The 23084-nt window shown below is 42.0% G+C and overlaps 2 protein-coding genes across 3 annotated transcripts; one reads left to right on the top strand and one right to left on the bottom strand.

Annotated features, from left to right (window-relative positions):
• Window positions 1-1218: 1218 nt before the first annotated feature.
• SRSF7 (serine and arginine rich splicing factor 7) lies at window positions 1219-7257 on the top strand. Of its 2 annotated transcripts, XM_066625557.1 has the most exons (9): window positions 1219-1300; window positions 2936-3116; window positions 3228-3404; window positions 4257-4331; window positions 4413-4514; window positions 5510-5557; window positions 5907-5942; window positions 6593-6634; window positions 6960-7257. In XM_066625557.1, exons 1-9 carry the CDS (start codon window positions 1273-1275, stop codon window positions 7012-7014), a joined length of 744 nt encoding a protein of 247 aa, XP_066481654.1. In that variant the 5' UTR covers window positions 1219-1272; the 3' UTR covers window positions 7015-7257. The 2 variants fall into 2 exon arrangements, with proteins under 2 accessions (XP_066481654.1, XP_066481663.1); XM_066625566.1 differs by lacking the exon at window positions 6593-6634.
• A 2550-nt stretch (window positions 7258-9807) lies between these two features.
• On the bottom strand, window positions 9808-22742 carry GALM (galactose mutarotase). The gene is made up of 8 exons (XM_066625547.1): window positions 22677-22742; window positions 22049-22253; window positions 18867-19021; window positions 15166-15372; window positions 13748-13829; window positions 12310-12451; window positions 10737-10911; window positions 9808-10188 (listed from the first exon to the last, which is right to left on the bottom strand). Exons 2-8 carry the CDS (start codon window positions 22236-22238, stop codon window positions 10111-10113), a joined length of 1029 nt encoding a protein of 342 aa, XP_066481644.1. The 5' UTR covers window positions 22239-22253; window positions 22677-22742; the 3' UTR covers window positions 9808-10110.
• Between the last annotated feature and the right edge of the window lie 342 nt (window positions 22743-23084).

Below are 23084 nucleotides of genomic sequence, written 5' to 3' on the forward strand. Positions count from 1 at the left end.
GATGCTCTTTACACTCTCACATAATACCAGAACCAGGGGACATCCACTAAAATTGAGTGTTGGGCGGGTTAGGACAGACAAAAGAAAATATTTCTTTACTCAGCGTGTGGTCGGTCTGTGGAACTCCTTGCCACAGGATGTGGTGCTGGCGTCTGGCCTAGACGCCTTTAAAAGGGGATTGGACAAGTTTCTGGAGGAAAAATCCATTATGGGGTACAAGCCATGATGTGTATGCGCAACCTCCTGATTTTAGAAATGGGCTATGTCAGAATGCCAGATGCAAGGGAGGCACCAGGATGCAGGTCTCTTGTTATCTGGTGTGCTCCCTGGGGCATTTGGTGGGCCGCTGTGAGATCCAGGAAGCTGGACTAGATGGGCCTATGGCCTGATCCAGTGGGGCTGTTCTTATGTTCTTATGTAGGTGCCATTGACTCTAATGAGACTTACTTCTGCATAGGCATGCATAGGCTCTGGATCTAAGGCTGCCACCCTGTCCACACTTTCCTGGGAGTAGGCCCCACTAATGGGACTTACTTCTGAGTAGACCAGCCTTGCGCCCTCCATCTCTGAAGAGTGCAACCTTACAGCAATTACTGTCACAACCCAAGGCCTGCTTGTTCGAAAGCAGTTCAGGGAGACTCGCTCCCCAGGGAAGGGCGGCCCAGGCTGCAGGCCCAACCCCTTCTGGACATCCACTAAAATTGAGTGTTGGGAGAGTTAGAAAAGACAAAAGAAAATCTTTATTCAGCGTGTGGTTGGTCTGTGGAACTCCTTGCCACAGGATGTGGTGATGGTGTCTAGCCTGGATGCCTTTAAAAGCAGATTGGACAAGTTACTGGAGGAAAAATCCATTACAGGGTACAAGCCATGATGTGTATGCGCAACCTCCTGATTTTAGAAATGGGCTATGTCAGAATGCCAGATGCAAGGGAGGCACCAGGATGCAGGTCTCTTGTTATCTGGTGTGCTCCCTGGGGCATTTGGTGGGCCGCTGTGAGATCCAGGAAGCTGGACTAGATGGGCCTACGGCTGTTCTTATGTTCGAAACCGCACTTCCTGCAGTACGAACAAGCAGCTGGCCTCAAATGGAGCATGGCTGAGCCACCCCAGGCCTCGCGTTGCTAAGGCAACCGCTGCTCTCCGCTTCCCGCCTCGCGAGCCCGCGGCGGCCCAATGCCTCGCAGTGCGCATGCGTCACAAGCGGGCGTTCTATATAAGGCGGTGACCCCGCATGCGCACGGGAAGGCGGTTGGGGTGTTCGCCAGGGCGAAGATGTCGCGGTACGGCCGTTATGGCGGAGGTGAGCGGGACTGTTTCAAGTCCGGGGGAGGGAGGAGTCGATGGCGGGCCCGGCCTCTGGCCTCGCCGTTTTCACTCGCGGGGTCCGCGTACTGTACGTGGCCGGGCGGCGGGGCAGGCGAGAGGCGGCTGCCGGCGACGCCGCCATTTTGCGCGCACGCACGCAGAGTCGCCGACCGCCATGTGTGGCGAAGCGCTCCGAGCCTGGGCCGCTCGGCGGGGGCTCCGAGCGCTGCTGTTGGGCGGCTGTAGCGAGGGTGGGCAGGCCTGCCTGGGGCTGCTGTTCCCTTCCCCGCCTCTTCCCCCCTCGTCCCAGAGTCGGTCGCGCGCGCAAAATGGAGGAGGTGGCGCCGAAGATGGCGGCGCCCAGGCCGAAGGCGGGCTGGTTTGAGGCGGCGGCGGGCGGGACTGTCGCGTGTTTACATGGGGGGGTAAGGAGCGGGCCGAGAAGGCGTGAGGGAGGGCGCGTGCGCGGCTGGGTTTGGCCCGCGTCTCCAGGGGCTGCTCTGGGCCGAGTGGGAGGGATAGTCGGCTCGGGCGCCTGAGCACGAGTATGCCAGGCGGGTGCTTCTCTACCATAGTCCCTCGAGAAGCAGCGCCGCCGCGCGAGGCGCCTAAGCACTCTCAACCCATGCGCGGAGCGGCTGCGCCGCTTCTCGAAGGATTGCGGTAGAGAAGCACCCGCCTGGCTTGCTTGTACGCTTTCTCCTGGCGCTTCTGCTTTCCCTGCAGGGTGCCTGGGCCTTGGCGCGCTTTCCAGTAAGGATGGCCCCTCCCATTTTAAGAGGGCAGACGAGTGCTCAACCAACCCTAGAGCCCTGGTCTTAAGATGGCCGCACCTAGTCTGGAGCTGTCTCTGTAGCCTCGAGCCTTCCTGGGTGCACCTGGGAAGTCGGTGCTCTGCTGGGCAACTGTCCTAGAGTGGTTCAGGGGGAGGGGGCATCTGTAAGGGCAAGCCCTCCTCTGTGCACTCCAGTAGCTAAACAGATATCTTTAAAAACCCATAACTAATTACTTTGTGTAGCACTATATCTATAAGTAACTAAGCAGGCATCTTAGAGACTAGTTGTAGAATAGTGTTGGAAAAACTCTTACATTGCACAGTGAAATTTTGATTGGGTGCCTAATAAAGTGGCAGCCCAATCCTATCCACACTTTCCTGGGAGTAAGTAGCATTGACTCTAATGGGACTTACTTCTGAGTGGACGTGCATAGGATTGGGCTGTGAATCTTGCAAAAGTAGTTGTGGCTGTGAGGAATCTTAACTATCCAAAACATTAGGCTTCTTGACTCATTAAGGGTAAGAAAAGGGTTTTCATCACAATGTTTACATGTTTATGAAAGTAAAGTTTTAGATATCAGTGAAATGAATTGCAAAGAGTTGTGTGTTTACATTTGTATCCAGTCTGCATTCCATCATGGAACTTAAACCATTTCTGCCCAGCCCACAAGTGTACACGGTTGATCCCTGTTGTGTATAGGCGACATTAGCCAGAAATAGCTTAAGGAAATGTGTACGTGGATGTACACCTGCCTTGGTTCCTTCAGATCATGTCCTGGATGCATTATTGGTACCATCACCACAAGAATGCATGCGTTTTCTTTGGTGTTCTAAGTGATTTTTCTGTTTTTGCAGAAACCAAAGTGTATGTTGGCAATCTCGGCACCGGTGCTGGTAAAGGAGAGCTTGAAAGAGCCTTCAGCTACTATGGACCATTGCGTACAGTGTGGATTGCACGAAACCCTCCAGGATTTGCCTTTGTTGAGTTTGAAGACCCAAGAGATGCTGAAGATGCAGTCCGTGGTCTAGATGGGAAGTATGTGGAAATACTAATTGGATACTTTCAGCTCTCCCATAAATTGAATTCAGTTTTTATTTTCAGTTGGTAGATTGTCTGTTCACATATCTTGCACTGTTTACATTCTAGGGTTATTTGTGGATCCAGGGTTAGAGTAGAACTATCAACTGGTATGCCTCGTCGATCTCGCTATGATAGACCCCCAGCGCGACGGCCATTTGATCCTAATGATAGATGTTATGAATGTGGTGAGAAAGGTCATTATGCTTATGACTGTCACCGTTACAGTCGTCGGAGAAGAAGCAGGTATGTATGGATTTGTGAAACTCTTCAAAAAAATCTGCTTAGTTTTTGTTAGCAAAAAAATCATACTTCGTTTTTAAAGTAAATATTGTAATTGTATGGGTGTATGTCAATTGTTTATATTCTGTATTAAAATGTTAATATATTAATAATCAACTGGTCAAAACCTTTCAGGTTTCTTCGTTTGAGTCAGTCGCCTTGATTCAGAATGTCACGAGCCTTAAGATTTCATGCTGAGGCGCCTTGCAAATCCGACAATTAAGATCCTCCTAGACCTTGAGGTGATCAGCATAAGAGGCCAGATCCCCTCGAGCCATCTACACCTAGCGTCACCTTATTCTTTAAAAGGCAGAAAATTTGAGACGATGACCGCCTTAACAGTAAATTTGGCTTTCAATTGGGGCCCCCCTCCGGTTTAAAAAGAGGAACACCAGATTGACCACATTCCCACCTAGAAAAATCTTCTTGCGTCAATCAAGCCTCACCTGGCTCATTTGGCTGTCAGTTTGATCGTCGTTAGATTGAAGAAAACACCTAGATGCAGCGATCGGCTATAGATACTTCTAGATCGTCTAGATCTGCTAGACCTTGGGCCAAAGAGGGTCGACCTGCAAACTTGCAAGGTTTATTTTAAATACACATTACAGTGTTTTATATTATGATGTAATTCTAAAATGTAATTCCGTTTTTAACATCTTTTTTAGGTAGTAAAAATACTCAAGACAAATAGGCCCTGAATTTTTCCAACTGACAGAAACTAATTTTTAGTTTTCTGATATTTTGGCTTCGACAAAGGCTCATGTGATAAGTGTTAAATTTGTGGTCTAATACTTGTCTTCTCTAACCTAAAACTAGGTCACGGTCTCGATCTCATTCAAGGTCCAGAGGAAGGAGGTATTCTCGCTCACGTAGCCGAAGTCGTGGCAGGAGGTAAGCGTCTTGGAGGGGGGTGGTGGTCATGCTTTAATGTAACAATCAAAAAATTGTTTAACTATTTTTTTATTGTTCTAGATCTAGGTCGATCTCAGCTCGCAGATCTAGATCACTCTCTCCTCGTAGATCCAGGTCTGTCTCGCCACGCAGATCTCGTTCGGGTTCTTTAAAGAGGTCAAGGTAATTTAGCTAACTTCTAAATCTTATCCATTGTGAAGGACAATTAACTGGTTGAATATATATGGTATTCTTTTATGAACAGTATTTTGCATTGTTGCACAATCTGGAGTTCAATGTTTTGGACTCCAACACGTGTCAGAGTAATCTTGCTCTTTAGAGCAGTCCTTCATAGACTGGGTCTGGATGCACCAGTGGCTGTGAGTTGATTTTTGATGAGTTCCAAAGTTTTTGAAACATTAACAAAAAAACTTTGTACACCCTTACCAAGTTTGTAGAAGAAAATCATTAGCTGGAATGCTAACCTGTGGTATGAGGTAATTTTCATGCCCCCAAATTAAAATTACACATTTTCTGATTTTCTTTAGTAATAATTGGCATGCCGTGGATCATATGTGAACCCACTTTCAGCCTTGTCTAGCCTAGAAACCCAAACTGCACATCTTGCTCTCCAATTCAGCCTTCTGGGTACCCTGGAATGACTGTAAAGGTTTGGGGGAACAATCCTTGAACTTTCTAGTAGAGTGTAGCAACTGTCTACACACACATATTGTACTGTCACACACATTGTTTCTAGCAGCCTTGGGAGCACAGTATCCTGATGATTAATTTATTTATTAATTCATAGATAAAATATTTCTTTCTAGATCTTTTTTTGTCTAGTGGGTCAGGATCATCATTTTTAAAAGTGGGTTCTGGTGCTGAAAAGTTTGGGAAGCGCTGCTTTAGAGTGAATGGAAATACTAAGCCATCTCTGCCCAACGTTGCATATATGCAACAGGGACCAAATACGTGCACATGTATGGGCTGGGCAAAAATGGGTTAAGTTTGTATGGTGTTACTTCATAGCTATAGCCTTGCTTTACAGTACTGCTTCACTAAACCTAGAACTACCCTGGGGCACCAACTGGGGCAAGAATCTGAAAAGTTTTGTAGTATCTCACCTAAATGAAGACTGTAATACACCATGGAATTAAATGTTTTCTTTTAAAACCTAGATCTCGATCCAGATCAAGATCCCGATCCATTTCACGGCCCAGAAGCAGGTAAACTTAGATTGTGCTGTGGTGATTAAAGAACTAGCTAAATCTACATGTGATGCTACATGTCTCAGTGGACATGACAGCACTTGTATTTATTCTCTTATTCTTCTGATGGAAGCATCAATTGTATTGCTTCATGTTTAGGCCTAGAACCTTGTGTTCATAACTTTGTACTTTTTATGTAGTTTGGGTGCTATGCTTGCAGTTCAAAGTATTAGTTTAAAAATAAAATTGCAAGATGTTATCTGCTTTTTCATGCATTGAGGACCAGGTTGTACTTCATAAAGCAACTATAGCAATGACTGGATATTACTTATGCAAATATAACCTAATTGATACTGTCTCTTAACAGCCGTTCCAAATCAAGATCACCATCTCTAAAGAGAAGGTACGTTGAACATCTGCTGCAGGGCATATATGGTATAATCATATATAGATGCTGTAACTGAAACCACAATAACCTGTAGTTCTACTTTAAACCAGTGTTCATACATGCTGAACCTTAAGGACTGTACAGTCTTTGAATGCCCTCAGTTTTTTAGAGGTAGATGATGTCAGGCATTTCACTGCATTATTATATAGATAACAAATTCTACCAAAGGAAAGCACTTTCTTAGTTCTGAGATGAATTAAAGCACAAGAACATGGGGGAAGACAACTACTCAACCCTTGAGAGTTGAAGAACAGTGGCCACTTGGCAAAATAATAAACCACAAAGTTAAACTTTAGTTCAGTGCTATTTTTGAGATGGGGGGGTGTATTTAAATTTCAGTGAGGAACATTGTCTGGCTATATTAATGGATAATAAATGTAAATGGCTCAAAATTAAACTGATAAGATTTGTAGTTATGACTGAAGCCTTCAAAGATCTTGGGAGGAACTCTGTCTTACTGCATAACCATATTTCTAGATATTTACGCAGCAGCCAGCTGTTACCCAGTAGTAGCAGAATACATATCTGAATTTTGTTTGTTACTCAAGACGAGTACATGTGTTAAGCATTTTTACTTGATTTAATCTTCAGTCTTGCTTTTTCAGTTTTGATATGAGCCATTTATATCCATTCTCCATTAACTCAGGGTAAGTATGTTTCTGAAAAAACATTCAGAGAAGTTTGGTAACATCTGGGGGAAGGGGGGGGTGCATGCAAACTCCTCAGTTTGCTTCAATATTAACAGTAACAATTGGAGTGTTCGCTTCATTTTCAACTAAGTCTTTTAACACAGCATCCAAATAATGCAGTGCTACCTTGATAAGCTTACTTTACTAATGGTGCTCTAGTTACATGCAGGTAATGTGGGCCTTCTAGTGAGAATACTAACCCACTAACTACATCAGAGCTTTTTACTAATTTAAGCTTGGGTAATTTCTAGTGACTTGATTTTTTTTCCCTTTTTTTATCTAGTCGTTCACCATCAGGAAGTCCTCGAAGGAGTGTGAGCCCTGAAAGAATTGATTAGTTATAAATAACATGTTAGGAAGAGTTTTGTTTACGTTATTTTAAAGGATTTCTTTGGTGTTATTGACAAATGTAATGATTTAGTTGATTAAAAACATTTCTAGGACTAAGGCAGCAAGGATCTTGATCTTTTAGTAAAAGCTGCTGCAGTAGACTAGTGCACAATTTCATGTATGTCATAACTTCCTGTGATCTGAAAAGTGGGTCTTTTTATAGGCACATGAAATAAAATGTGTATTTCTAACTTTGCTGTAATGCTATTTGCCTCTGTTAATATTTCAAGTGCATGTAAAAGCAAATTAGACAGCTGCTTTAGTGTTGTACCCAAATACTGTGCAAGGAAGTTGGCTTAAATAACTGTGGCTACCCACTAGCCTGCAAAATGCTTAACTGTGACTTATTTTTAATCTGGTGCTTGAGACATTCTGGGGTAATATGATTTACAAAGGCTTGTTAAGGAAGCTGCCTGTCTTTTACTCTAATGGTATATACATGTCTCTAGAGTTTGATCTGCTTGCTTGGCAGCATGTTATGTCACTGAAAGCATAATTTTTATGAAAACACCCTTAAAATCTGTTCAGGTGACATTCTGGTTGGCTTGTACTCCTGTCAAATAGAATGAAATAGAGCCCAAGGTATTTACTTTCTCATTGTAACAAAAGATTTCAAAGCAAGTTGCCTAATTTTGTGAGTACATTTTGTCTCACGAAGTTGGGTTCACTTCTAAGTTTGTAGCCTTTCCTTACCACTATTGGGGCTGAAATAGCATCTGAGCAAGTTCTAGTGCAAAGACCTTGTGAGAAACTTTCAGTGTAACAGTCAAAGGCTTTTCAGCGTAACAGTCAAAGGCTTTTCAGCAGGATATTAAGAGACAGTAATCTCATCTATGAATTCTCCTATACACTGTACAAGGGCTAAGACCAATCAGCTATAACTTGTTTTCCTGAAAAAAGATGATACAGTATTTCTGTTAACTGTGTTTAGCTCAATAGCAAGTATGTAGCATACTTCAGGGGATGGAAGATACTGAAGGCTGACCAAGCATTTATAGTGTTAATTTCAACTGCTGGACTGCAGTCAGTATCATATAGCAGGTTTCTTATCTGAAATTCACTGGTAAATGTAGCTACAAATAAGTCTAGGGCTGGATACAAAGTTAGATTCAAAGGAGCAATGACCTGAAAACAACTTTGATACCCCATCAGTTAGGTAACAGTGACTTCAGTTGTTGCTTTAACTTGTCTTGATTGCTGGATATATTTATATGAGAATTAATGAATATGTTCTTGTTTCTGGTAAATAAAATGCTTGCCACTTTCTAATCAAGCACAGTTGATAACTTTCACTTAATTGGCTCAATTCATCTCAATTTTATAGTATCACCCCAGCTTGCATTACACTTTCCAATTACATTTGCTAGTGTGATCTTTAAAATGATTCCCTTAGTATAGGATACAGTTAAACATAAAAGCAACTAAGTAAGAAGGAAAGGCTAGGTAGAAAATCTTGGCTGTTGGTGAAGGCTAATTAAATAAAATCTACTATCTACTTCATAACAGCTATAACTTTCAATTTGCCAGCATTTACCATTCTAATTGATATATATCAGGAAGTTAATATTTGTTTAGTAACTAGTGCTTTTGAGATAAGGTTAGCCATTTTTAGCACCTTTTTGTACGTAACATGTACAAGTACATAACCTTTTGCCTAGGGCAGGGGTTCTTAATCTTTTATCATTACAGACCCCTAATATGTCCCTTGGTCAGACTATCAAAATTCATTGTTGGTCTTGTTGGCTACCAGTATGACTTCAACTATGTCAATAGCTTGGATTTATTTTACATATGGACAGCTTATCAATATTGATAATGGTGATAGCAAATTGAATTCATTTTTCTAATTTTCAGAGACCAAGTCCCATATTTCCATCATATGGTTTCTATACCTCCCAAGGGCTGTGGATACCCCTGCTTAAGAATCCTTGATCTAGAGATTTACTAGCTGCTAGTAGACAGCTGGATAGTTGTTAATCCTGTTGGTGTTTATAAGCTGAACTATATAGCTTAATCGTAGAATAGTTGATTATTCCTAGAATGTCTCTTGTTGCCTAGTAGTTGACATAACACTGGAGCACTCAAACTTTATTCATGTTCAGGTGGATGACCAATAAGCAAACCTTATCTAGCATATAAAAATGCAAATTTAGGTTAGGATCATGGTGCTTGAAGGGGTTAACACCACCCTTTATTCCACAGGTCAAATAGTGGGGATAGTTTAAAGGTGGGAAATGAGAGGGAAGGGTTAAACCCATTTGTTCCAGAGCTGCTATCCAGGTTATAATTCCTACCTGCAATTTTCTCCTAACTGTCCAGTGCTGCTTTTGGTTATGATAATCTGAAACAGTCTGCTATGCCTCTGCATGTGTAGGCTGTGATCATTCCAAAGCAGCCCTTTGGAAAGCCATCTTATCTTTAGTGTAACTACCTAGTACAGAACTGGACAAGACTGCAGGAGATCTCTGCTCACATTTTCACTGGTGCCTTTCAGAACAAGCATGAATATTGGCTCCCTTCCTTAACACCTGAGCATGGCCCTCAACTATGGTACAAGGTGATTAGCTATGCCATAAGGGGAGGAATGTGTGCATATCAGTGCATTACAAATATACCCATATCCATGCTTCCAGTTCCATAAAGTATATCTGAACTGACCTAGTATTTCCTAAGCCCAGTTAGGCAAGTCTAAGGTGTTAACAGCTCCAGGTTTACTTAGTACCAACTTTTTAGCACTTAACTCACATGTCTTATAATTTATTGCTTAAAGTTCTAGCCTGTCTTTCAGACAAGAGGCTGTTGAGGCAGTTTACAGTAAAAAGCAGTTTGTAGAGAAAAGACAAGTTTACCTAGATAAAATCCATTTTGATCAAGCAGCTCTATTAATCACCTTCTGAGCTTACAGTACTTGATTAAACTATGCATACTAGTGCTTTTAGCAAGAGGCCTGCACATGCACTGTAAACTAAGGCACATTTGATCATATGTGAATTTGGAATCTCAGTTGAACTGTTTTGTTAGACTGCTGTAGATTCACACTTCTCTTAAGATACAAAGAACTTGAAACATGTTGTGTGCTTGTATTGTTCTCCTGAGTGCAGCATAGCATCTGGGAAATGGTTCTGTAAGGGGAGGGAGAAAAAGTTAGAACCTCTAGAGTGCACAATTGCTTGAACAAGGAAAATACGAAGTACCTGTGTAGAAAAACTCATGCAGTTGAGAATGTCATAGTTTTGCTTCCTAATACATATTTTTCAACCACTGCAACCGGTTAGCTTTACACAGGTATACAAGAAAAGAAAGCCTTACAAAGTTGGTCACATATCTAAGGCTAAGTAGATTCATTGCTAAGAACAAGAGCCGAACTAGGACTTCCTAGTTCACGCAATTTTTCTGCATATGTAGTAAAAGCAGTACAACTTCTGGCCACAGAAGACCAATGGCTTATAGTTCTAGCATAAGCAAAAAAATGTGATCTGCCTATAATCTGAAGTGAGACAATCCCAGTTTATTGCATATGTAGATCAGTCCACAATTCAGTCCCATTTTTTCACCATCTGGTACCAAATATCTGGGAACATACCCAAGGGAAATGGAACAAATGGCAAAATTTCAGAATCAGCTTAAAACCTGTAGAAGTTTGTTCCTAGAATATACAGTTTTTATGTACCTTGTTCACTGCATCTGGCCAGTTCTGTGTTTCAAGGCAGAAGCCGGAATGCTTGGGATACACACAACCTCCTTTACCCATTAGAGAGCCATCTAAGAAGTTTCCAGTGTAAAACTGGATCCCAGGCTGTGTTGTGTACACCTCCATTGTCCTACCACTAGGGGGATGGTAAACTCTGGAGAAAAAAAAGTACATTATTTTCCATGAGACAGACAGAAAAGAAAGAATAGGCCTTTGTGACCATGTCTCTTCAGTTGACATGTGAAGACAGCTGCCTCCTGACAAATCCCCAAGGCAACTAAGTAGTTAGGGGTGCAAGAGATTACCCCTCCTAATTTCAGTCACACCCTATGTGGTGTTTACCTTTTTGTTAACTTTTAACAATGCTTCATATGGGCTAGAGAAGAATCCCAAGATACTAGAAAATGCATGTGACTAAAATCTAATGGAGACACCAAGCAACAACTAGTAATGCTGAATGGGGAGTCACATCCCTAACAAAAGAATCATTTCAGTGTGTTCTAGATGGCACAACAAAGACAAGAAGGTAGTATAGTATATGTAAAGAAATTAAATGTGCATAATGTTTTCAGTTTGCTGAAAGAATTTACTGAGCACTTAATTACTTGTGCTCTTCCTCCCTTGGGTTTTATCTCTTCTCATGGTTATCTCCCTCTATAGATCAGCTAGAGTACTAGACACTGCATGCAGATTTATGAAAGAATGCCAGACCTGAGTGCAAATCACTTAGACCTCTATTGGCTTCTGTCTCCACTCTGAAGGAGAGCAGCCTGGCTCTAGTATATACTGCAATGCAATGGGAGGAAAAACTATTCATAGAGTTCCATTACTGTTTCATTTTTTAAAAAGTCAACTATATATTGATTACATAGTTCTTATATGCCATCTGCTCATCTTAGTTGTGATGCAAAAGGAGCTATAGACCAGTCTGGTCATTGCCCATTTTAAGATTAGAGTGGTTATATACTATTTGGGTCATTAATGGTTGTACACATTGGGGGGGGGGGAGGTTAGAGAGAACACTGGTCACGTGTGAACTGGGACTTTTAGGGCCCCACCTTTCCACCCGAACCCACATGGCTCCATAGATAGTTGCTCCAAAAGATTGAAAACTGTTCTGGAGTAAGTGGCATTTGACCCAGTGTGAAAGAAGTGCAAAATAGGATGTAAAAGCTGGAAAAGTTCTTAAGTGCATACAGAAGTGTTCTGATATATACATAGGGTTCCTGGGATCCTGGCCATAACTTCAAATGTTAAGGTACAGCATCAACTGTTACACACCTAAGTGGCTGAAAACACTTTATGGCCCACTGTAGCTGCCCCTGGAACTAATAACCTTGCATCTCTTTCTCCCCCCTGGAATACGTAGAAAGGCGAAAGTCATGTTTCAAGTTTCTTCACCAACAGAAACAGCAGCCACTGAAATGAAGGGAGGGTGAAACCTTGCTACACAATCATATTTTGCCTTATTAAACTTTATGGTGCAACCACACAATGTGCAGTTATAGTAGCCCCCTCGCTGTCCCTGTAAGTAGAAAATAAAATTTTCTACCTTGCACAGAACTGTGGTTCTTTTGTCTGTTTCAAACAAAAGTTATGGTCAAATCCATTAAGCTGAAATGCCTGCAGGTGTCTTCCAAGCTCCACTGGCTTTCTCAGATCAAAGGCTGTATTTTGGACAGAAGCGACTTCTCCTGATGGAGAGGAGAAACAAAAGAAAGGGAGAGAGAGAAAGAGACTACACATATAGCAGATTTATGGCACTTTGTAAAGTGAGATGGGCAGAAACGTGATGGACATCTATATGGAGCTCATTCAATGCAAAGGACCACCCCAGCAATACCCAAATTTTTTTACTGCAGACAACAGAACTGGCCAGCCAGAACACAAGGATATCAGACACTGGAAGTACAGGAACAAGCTAAGAGGCAATGAGGGGAGTTATTGTTTGTTCTATCTACAAAGAGAAAACTCTGCAGACCACTTTGTTAGCCAAGCACTCACTCAACAGTACATTGCTGGTTTCTAAAAACTTCATTCTGCTGCCTAAGAGAATTTAGAATGTTTCTACAGCTGGGTTCTCAAATTATAAGAAGTAGGCTAAAGGCACTTAGCACAATTTCTTGATTCAGCTTCAGAAACATGCATTTTCATACTATAGGGGGACTCCCATATCCGTAGATTCACATCCCTCCAGGGCTTCCCCCAGGTCTCCTAATGCTTTTATAAGGCATTAAAAACGTCTCTTCTGGTTTCACAGAGAAACCAGGAACAGCATTTTTTACAGTGTTGGCCTCATTCTGAGACTGGCAGAGGCTGCAGACGGACATCTGTGGCCTCTGATCGGCTCAGAGGAACCTCTGGAGGTAAGGGGAGGTGCTCCCCTCAGCTCCTGAGTGTGGGAGAGAGATGTTTCTCCGTATCCGCAGTTTCACTTAACTGCGCATGGGGGAGGTCTCATGGAAAGAAACCCTCTCAAGTACGGGTACGCTTGTATTTTAGCAATGCATGCCAAAGCAATGTTCTTTGCTGGAGGCCATTCTGTTCACTTGGGTCTGAGCTAGGATTGAAACTCAGCACTCCTACATTGAGCTCAGCTTTATCCATACTGGGTTCAGAAACTCACTAGAACACATTTCTTTACTCAGTGTGTGGTTTGTCTGTGGAACTCCTTGCCACAGGATGTGGTGATGGCATCTGGCCTAGATGCCTTTAAAAGGGGATTGGACACGTTTCTGGAAGAAAGATCCATTATGGGTTACAAAGCCATGATGTGTATGTGCAACCTCCTGATTTTAGAAATGGGCTATGTCAGATGCAAGGGAGAGCACCAGGATGCAGGTCTCTTGTTATCGGGTGTGCTCCCTGGGGCATTTGGTGGGCTGCTGTGAGATACAGGAAGCTGGACTAGATGGGCCTATGGCCTGATCCAGTGTGGTTGTTGTTATGTTCTTACATTGCTAACTTCAAAAGCATTAAAATTCACCAACCTGTAGGGATCTGTGTTTCATCCACAGGCAGGTAAGAGTCTGCCTCTATGGTGAATTCATGGTTGTACATATTGGGTGAGCCCTGGAAGATGACAACAGAGAAGTGTGCAATATCAAAAATAGATGGAGAATTTTACACTGCCCTTATTATAAGTACAGAGCTGGAAACATTTTTGGACTTTAAATAAAAAAAGAAAAAACTAATCAAGAACATAATTTTATGCCAACTTGTCCCAAACTGCTCATAAGATCTGTGCTTAAATCAGACAAGAAGAACCACTATTCCAGTATCTTGTTACAACCACATATTTCTGTAGTCTCACAAGAGCACAAACTGTTTCACCAAGCTCTAACAGCCCCTGGGTCTCTAAAGAATCATCTGCACTGCCCAGTTTGTTTTACGTTGACACACACTTGGCCCTCAATCATAAGTGACCATAAAGATAGGTGGGAATAATGAACTAATATTTAAGACACTCCTGTCACCATAAACTCCAGCAATTGACAGCAACAGCAACTCTACACAAGAAAGAACAAGAAGCTAAAATCCCTCAGGCTCAAATCCTAACCAGCTTTCCAGCACTGGCATAACTGTGCCAATGGGTCATGTGCTGCATCCTGCAATTGGGTGGTACAGAAGCCTCCTCAGTAAGAGAATGTTTCCTTATCTTGGAGCTGCATTGTTCTTACATTGTTCTTCCACATTGCTGGAAGGTGGGTTAGAATTGCGCCCTCAATCTCTCTCACACACACATATATAGCAACTTCCAGAGGATTCTTCTTTGGGAGCCAATCATGGCTGAAAACCAGGCATAAATATAATATAATGTGCGTGCTCAGTCAGGAAAAACTCCACAACCTGGAGACACAATATCCTCTCCGATGAGGCACTGGCCACCAACATCTATCTGCTGCTAACTGCCCAACTGGATTACTGCATAGCAGTTTATGGTGAGCGGTCCTTGAAGAGAATTCAGATTTTTCAGCAAATGAAGAATTCAGCAGCCAAGTTTTGAAGAATGTATGATCAAGTGCATATTGCTCCAATCTTGGCTCACCTCCATTTGCTTCCAGGTCCAATTCAAGAGGCTGATTACTCTTTTAAAAAAGCCCAACACACCCTGAGCTCTATGCACTTTAGGAAGCACCTTCTCTCGTATTTCCCTTTCTACCCTTTAAGATCAGTAGATGCAACTAGCTCCATGTTTCCTAATTACAGAAATATGGTCAGCTTGGCAACCAGCAACAATGCAGGAGTTGCAAAAAAGAAAAATAATTATCCGGACAAGGGTTTTGGCAGTCAGTGTAAGCAAATCCCATGGGTTTTGCCAGTATTACCCACGGACATCAGCATACACTGAACAATCAATACTGGATGATAAGGATGCAGACTGGAAGAGCTAAAGGAATTCCCTTACCTGGCCTTCAAGATTGAAGTACGCATGGTTTGTCAGATTGACTGGTGTAGTCTTATTGCTCTGAGCTCTGTAATTTATTGTGAACGCCTCATCTTTGAGAGTATATGTCACCCATACTTTCAGCTCACCAGGATATCCCTCTTCACCATCTAGACTTTCTCTGAAAAACCGGACACCATCTGCCACCACTTCAGGGACCCAGACTGCCTGCAAGACAACTGAATTAGCAAACTTTTTCAAATTTTCTAGTCATCCACTAGACTGGAATTTTACCCAATGTCATCATGAGCACCCAAACAGTGTACATTACAACCACAGATCACAGTTTCATCACTGGAAGCTCATCCCACTTGCTGAAGGAGCTTCTGAGCTGGGCTCCTTATGAACTTAGGATACAACCCATTAAAGCAGGGATCTGCAAACTTTTTGGCCAGAGGGCCACATCAAATATCTGGCTTGGTGTGGAGGGCCAGAAAAAAAACTTAAATACAACATTTAAATAAATAAGAGATGGAACATAGATGAGTGAATAAATGAATGAATGGGCTCATTCATTCAACCTCTCTGGCCCTCAGAACACCCTCCAGACACAATCAGAGCATAGTTCTGGTCATGTTCAGTTGAGTGGGCCAGAGGCTTTCAGGGGACAAGAGGTTGGCTGCGTGTCGGAAAAAGGCTTGCTATAGGCCGCATCTGGACCCTGGGCCGGGGTTTGGAGACCCCTGCATTAAAGGAAAGGGGAGCTTTTTCTGCATCTGTGTGCGTATCTGTTATATGCAGAGGTTTGTACACATTTAAATAGGTACAGGATGCTCACAAGTGGCATTACTAGGGTTTGAGTCACCTGGTGCGGAAGGCCAGTGTGTCACCCCTATGATGGACCACTGTATAAGGACTCTGAAATCCCCTAAGATTTTAAAGTTGATTGAGATAAAAAGGCCTGAAGCACAGACAAGCTCTAAACAGCTTTACACATTCATGAACTACCAGAATTAAGTAAGCAACCAGAGTGATCTCTGGGTGGTCATCTTCTCCCAGTCAACTATCATCTCAGTTTCCTTCACAGCCCCTATTCAACCATATCATCAAACCATAATTTGGTGCTACAGGAATGAGCCCTGTGGTCACACATTCCATCCTCCCCCTGCATGCTCCACTTCACCTCATTGTGCCCACTTCCATTCAAACTGCAGTTTATCACCGCATCCAAACAGGCATGTTGGGTTCATTGTTGATGGCCAACTGATATGCCTTTCCTTCAACCACAAACAGGCAAACTAAGGTTTGTGCTTTCCCTCCAAAGAAATATCACAAGCCATGGTTTGAAGATGATTTACTGTATGAACCTGCTTTTGAGGACAAGCACAAACCATGGTTTGCTGGTTTAGTTATAATGGCAAAATACAGTTTCAACAAAAGAGGAAGAAATTAATTGAGAGCGTGTGGAGAAAGAGGAATGCAAGGAAACATATTTTTCCTGTTGCAAAGACTTTAGCTTGAAGTTACAGGTAAACCAGCTGTTGTATCCTTATAGCTGCAGTCCCTTCTCAGTTGGTTTCTCATAGGTTCTCCCAAACAGAGGTAGAAAGAGGGAGAGAAGGAGCAAGAGAGGCAGAATTGATAGAAGAGAGAAAGGAGAAAGAAGGCAAAAGCCTTCTGTCTGCAAATAAATAAATAATACTGTCTGCAAATAAACTACTGTACTTGCTGTAACTCTTGCCTCCTACATTTTCCTTATAAAGAACAAAATACAAAACCAGCCCCATGTTTGACATTTTTCCTAAGGGGTGAGGAGAGCAATGGAGAAAGAAAAAATCAATGACATAATAAGAGCATCCAGTTGATGAAGTGCCATTCATTTCCATTTATCCTAACCCAACACACTCCTCAGTGTTTTTTTTCCAAGAACAAGCTTGTGAGCATCCTTAATGTTTTGTACTAGAATAATTTCTATCACAGTGTTGGGAAGCTACTGCTACTGGAGGGAGCTGTGGTAATCCATGCCCTGGACTGAGTGAGTGACTGAGCAATGGGTCATGCACTCAAATACCCATGAACTTACATTTAAAATTTAAAAAATGTTTTAAAATTAATTAGCTAATAATTCAAAATATACAATATGCACTGTGCAAGTTCATAGGGCACCAGCATTTGGGAGAAGTGCTTTTCTAAGATAACAGTACAGTATATGTTCTCTCTTCTGGTTTGAGATGTGGGTCATATGTGTATAAATTTATACACATAGCCTTACATACTGAAGCTCTGTAAAGTGGTCTAATTGTTGGGCCACAGCATAAACTGATACACTCACAAAGAGTCATTAAAAATAGGGCAATTCCACTGCACATTAAGGGCACAATCCTAACCAGGTCTACTCAGAAGTAAGTCCTATTTTGTTCAATGGGGCTTACTCTCAGGAAAGTGTGGTTAGTACTGCAGCCTAAGTGTAATAGATCTGAATTTGTTTCTGCCCAGTTGCATCCCTGTTTGTCTGGACCTGGGCACTCTCAAAAAAGAGCCCATATGTAAGACTGAGTGATGGGTCATGCACTCAAAGATCAATTACCTATGAACCTAAAGATCAATTACACTTACCTATGAAATTACATTTAAAGTTAAAGAAATGTATTAAAATTAACTAGCTAATAATTAAAAATGCTAACAATAGGTATATTAAAATTATGTTGTAGTATATAAATCTTATTGTTATTGGGCAATTATTTTTAGTGTTAATTAATGCTCCATTCTGAAAAATGAGGAATATTTGGATGGTACTGAAATTAACAAGGCAAAACAAAAAACAAGCAAAAAAAACACTGACACCCCCCGCCCTCCACATGCCAGGTTTAGGAAGCTTACAACTTTGTTTCTGGAAACAGAATGTAGAGATGTGACAAATGCTCATGTAAATAAATTGGGCTGACCACCATGTTAGCCAGCGATAGTTCTATAAAAGGTTGATGAAAACTGTCTTGTTCCAAAGCACATCCTGTCCAAACTGTCAAAGGACTCAGTTCAAAGTTGTGTCCTCTCACCACAAAGTTCTCTGAAATGATGACAGGAAACCTTTACGTGACACAAAAATAGCCTCAGATCATCCCAACAGCCTCTGCTGATTTCATCATGGTGGGTCAAACTGAGGCTACTAGAGTTTGTTTCTACAATAGGATCAACTGGCTGTCCATTCCCATAGAATCCCACTATGGTCCATCATCAAATATGTTTTATAAAAAGTTTATCTAGATAAGCTTTTAAACAAGCACTGAGGCCCCAATCCGATCCAATTTTCCAGTGCTGATGCAGCCATGCCAATGGGGCATGTGCTGCATCCTGTGGTGGTGGAGCAGTCCTCCTCAAGGTAACATTTGTTCCTTTATCTTGGGGCTGCACCAGCACTGGAAAATTGGATAGGACTGTGTGCGTGTTTTTTTTTTTAACATTCTTTTGTTTCAGATATAGCAAAGTTCTGGATTGTGTTTTCAGATATTTTGTTGGTCTGAGTTTTTCTTGTTTTGCCAAAAACAGCCCAGAAATTTACTAATTAGAATTGGCAGAAATTTTAAGAAATAAAATCCAACCTTTATGAAGAACTGACAACATGAAGAACTAGCTTATATGTGCAGATCTTACTCGAATATGGTAATATGTGGGGGGGGGGGGAATCCTGACATCTTTGTCTGTTGAAACCTGAGCAGATTTACCTTGTCAAAACCTTTTAGTCCTCCATGCAAACTGTTGGGTCCATTGTTGATGGCCAACTGATATGCTTGTCCTTCAACCACAAATTTCCCTTTGGCAATTCTGTTTGCAACCCGTCCAACAACTGCTCCAAAATAGGGGTGCTTGCTGAGGTACCCTAACCATAAAACAAAAAAAAAATCATGCTATGAGTTCACAATATTTTAAGTCACTTACAGTCCAATCCTATCCAGTGGAGCATATTGAGACAGTGGAACGGAGAAAGGGCAGAATCACTTCGATGCAGCCATTTCTTATGGAAGACATTGCACAACCAGCCTTTTCTGCATGACGGCTTCTCCATTTATTTCAACAGATTAAACAGAATCCATGCCTATTGTTCCAATGTCAGGTTAAGACCTTATTCTCTGAGGTTCAGCAGTTTTACTTTAGTGCTGCTTTTCCAGAAGTCTGTTCTGCATTTAAAATCTTAAACTTTTAAAAAATTGAACGAATGTTAGACTTTTATGGCTGTGAATCTTTGATAAATCATCACCATGTTTCAAGTGGCTTTGAATATTTTTTATAAGTAAAGCAGAATTAAAATATTTTAAATAATATATGTATTCTATTAAGAAGAGGTTTTCTTAAAAAAATACTCCATCAGGAAATGGTGAATATTGCCAAGTGATCAGACTATATTTGATCTTGTAAATGGAAGTTGTTGTCTAAGAACAACCATCCAGGGATAACCACCTTCAAATCTCAATCTCAAGCCCGGAGGAGGAGGGCAAAGAAGCTAAAGGGAAGTAAGAACTTGACCACAATCACACTGTAAGTTTCTGTACTCATAACAAAGGATGAATAAACCACATCAACACCCACTTCAAACAACTCCAATAAAATGTGTTGAACAGAGACCTCAGAAAATATAGAACACTGGGGTCAACATCAGTGTGAATCTGATCCACCGTACTGGAGTAACACTGGAGTAACACCTGCAATACTGGAGTAACACTGCTGAAAAAGGATCCAGTTGGAACTAACATTTGCAGCTCACACACACACATGCACACTGGTTTTTGAGCAAAGATAAATGATATCTATGTCAGGACTGCCCAAGACCTCTTGGTGCCTGAGCTGGTATGTGCCAAACACACCCTCCTTACCTAGTGATAAGCCAACCTCTGCTTCTTCTGTCTTCCTCTTCCTATCCAAGAAGAGGGAGGAGGAAGAGAAGGCGCAGTAGAGACAAGGTTAGATAGAGATACACAGCCTTGTCAATCTACTGTCTGAAGTGACCTCATGGATGAACTGTCCCCAATTCTGGTACATTCACAACTTTGTTTACTACCACATCAAACACATGTCCTGAGCTACCTATAAGATTCTCATGGGAAGCACAAGATGTTTGGGAAACAGCAGCACAAACTTCTCCATGCTCACTTCAACTTTACTCCCATTTCTGCCCTGCTCAGAGAAGGATATAATAACGTAGACTCCTACCTGAAGCAGTTCAGTCCAGATCCAAGGTTACCATCACCACTTGTGAGAACTAAGCTAGAGTCTTCAAATGAAATAATTTATGCTGGCTGAAAAATTAGAGGTGCCAAAGAATTCATACCCATCAACCAGGATGGAATAAATTATTTACTTAGAAATTCTATATTTATTTATGTACGTTACAGATTTATTTTATATTCCATCCTTCAATACCTGTGTTTCCAGGGCTGTTAACAACATTGGAGTTAAACAATAACACCAAAGAATTCAAATGACTAACAACATAAAAAAAAAGAACTCAGTAAATATCTGAGCAGCACTAACAACATCAAAGGAGTTTAACAAGTCTGGGAAAATAAAGAGAAATTGGCCAGGTGACAAGAAAAGCAGATGCCTGACAATCCTCTTTGGAGATAGCATTCTAAAGGTGCGCATGCATGCATGTGAGAAGTGGCACTAATCTCCAGTCACTACCTGCCTCACCCCAGAAGGTGGTGGCACCCAGAGGGTGGCCTCTAAAGAGAACCTCTGTGCATACTATGTTGGTGTCAAGTTAGGTGCTCCTTTAGGTACTCAGCTCTCAACCTGCATAAGGCTTTAAAAGGTTAACACCAGCACCATGAATGGTGCTTAGGATGGGATGGAAGCTGCTAGGAAGAGGGTGAGAGCAGAAAAATACTGAGAAGAGGAAGTACCCCTATTTTTTCCTGCTTTTTAAAAATGGAGGGGGGGGGAGATTAGGAATGTATGAGAGTTTGCATCTAATGAATATTTAGGATTAGGTTGCATGGCTGCAATTCTATGCATGGGAGCAAATTCCATGCAACTTAGTGAGGCTTACCTGGGTGAAAACATACCATAAGACTGGACCTGAACATCTCCTTGGTCCCAAAGGGAACTTTTTCAATGGAAAGATGCTTAGATTGTGTTGTGGTGAATGAAAAGCAGTGTTTATCATTATTTTCACCACTGATTGATAACACTGAAACTAAGTTCCATAGCTAAGCCCAAGAGGTTAAGACAGCACATTCTGCAACTGCTGTATAAAAGCTGCACATCTGGAATTGCTATATAAAATTATCAGACCATTATATGAATTTCTAAAAACAAATTAGAGGTAGCATAAAAGGTAAACGCAGTGGCACTGCTATAAGGGTGCTGGGGATGTGGGCCACATTAGGTGATGCACTTGGGGGGTTGACATTACTATTAGACAAAATTATGAGATCTTAGTATTTTTGAATAATACCATCATGTTACAAATCATTTGAAGGCAGCAAAACAAACTGCACTGAAATATCTGCATTCTGCCAAAATTTATGGCCAAATAACCAGAAAATGAAAACATAACTGCCTTATGTAACAAGATGTATATCTTTTAAACTCAAAACTGAACAATGAGACTGATTGTTCTGAGGGCCAATGAGGTGTTTTTATGACACAGCATAAGTCAGCTCTCATTTTAATGTATCAGAGCTAATACTAGAACACTTTTTCAGTTGTATGAGTGCCATCAAATTGGCCACTTGGTTTCTTGGGTGGTTACTGATTTGTCAGGTGACCTGTACTATATTTAAATAAATAAATAAATAAATAAATAAAGTTAATGGGGTGACACCAACCCCTAGTGACGCTTCTGGGTATACGAGCCACAGGCCTAGACTGTTTTGGTATACTCCTTTAGAAGCTAATTTAAACCCACCTTCCAAATTGTCAAAACCCAGAACAATGTCTGAGAACTTCCCATCCCTGTCCTTCGTCTCCAAGGCAGTGATTATGCAGCCTAAGGAAATCACTTCCACTTTAACAGTGTCTGATCTGAGCAGGAACTTTTCCACCTGCCCTTTACCATCGGGCAAGTCCCCAAATTTCTCTCTTTTCACTTCGGTCATTGCTTCCCCGCCTCCCTGCAAAGAAGAAGAAAACACTACAAGGATCTGAAGCTGAATAATCCAAGAAGCAACAGCAAGAAGATGAACTCTGGACAAAGGCTTTGGGCAACTACCAGAATCACATGGTATCTATTAGCTGGTGCGGGGGGGGGGGGGAATGTGGGGTTAAAACTGGGCTCTGAAATTTGTCCGACGTGCTGTCCATTCCTATGCAGATTAAATTTCTGCCCAGCCCACAGCTGTACACATTTGATCCCTGTTGCGTATATGCAACGTTGGGCAGAAATGGTTTAACGCGGAAGTGAGTTCCACCGATACCACTGAAGCGAAACTTGCTTCCCAATACACTAACGTGCCTTGAATGGCATATAATTGAGCCTGATCCATCCTAAACACGTTTACGCAAAAGCCAACCCCACCACGTCCCACGAAGCTTACTCGCTGGTGACTGTGCACAAGACAGACTGCACTCTTCGTTCCCACCAGGCAACCACGTCCCTGGCCGCGTCTCACAAGCAAAAAGGGGGAGGATCTGGGGGGCAGGGATGCTGAAACTCACAGAGAATTGTCTGCTGGGACTTGTAGTTCCGTAAGCTTCTTGCAATTAAGTCCACTGGAGAAATGCAGGAAAATCAGGTGGGGCTGTACCACTTCAGAATGCAGGTGCAATGTGTGCATGCTCACGTTTTTGGATTGGGCTACATCATGCAGCACCGTGAAGTAGCAGAAGCCTTAGATGGGGGCTTGTACTGTACCACTTGGGCTGTATGTAGCGAATTTTGGAAGGCTCCTTCTTCCCCACCCCCAAGGCAACAAACTGCGAGGGAGAATCTGTAATCACAGGAA

This window comes from Tiliqua scincoides, chromosome 1 (genome assembly GCF_035046505.1).
Source record: "Tiliqua scincoides isolate rTilSci1 chromosome 1, rTilSci1.hap2, whole genome shotgun sequence".
In the NCBI taxonomy this organism is placed as follows: Eukaryota; Metazoa; Chordata; class Lepidosauria; order Squamata; family Scincidae; genus Tiliqua; species Tiliqua scincoides.

Bases quoted from the DNA above. Each gene is read 5' to 3' on its own strand.
- SRSF7 (XM_066625557.1), top strand. From the start codon at position 1,273: ATGTCGCGGTACGGCCGTTATGGCGGAG. The intron at 5,943-6,592 runs GTACGTTGAACA...TTGCTTTTTCAG, and splicing joins TCACCATCTCTAAAGAGAAG to TTTTGATATGAGCCATTTAT. The intron at 6,635-6,959 runs GTAAGTATGTTT...TTTTTTATCTAG, and splicing joins CCATTCTCCATTAACTCAGG to TCGTTCACCATCAGGAAGTC.
- GALM (XM_066625547.1), bottom strand. From the start codon at position 22,238: ATGACCGAAGTGAAAAGAGAGAAATTTGGGGACTTGCCCGATGGTAAA. The intron at 13,830-15,165 runs GTAAGGGAATTC...GTCATCTTCCAG, and splicing joins ACTTCAATCTTGAAGGCCAG to GGCTCACCCAATATGTACAA. The intron at 10,912-12,309 runs GTAGAAAATTTT...TTTTTTCTCCAG, and splicing joins GAACCACAGTTCTGTGCAAG to AGTTTACCATCCCCCTAGTG.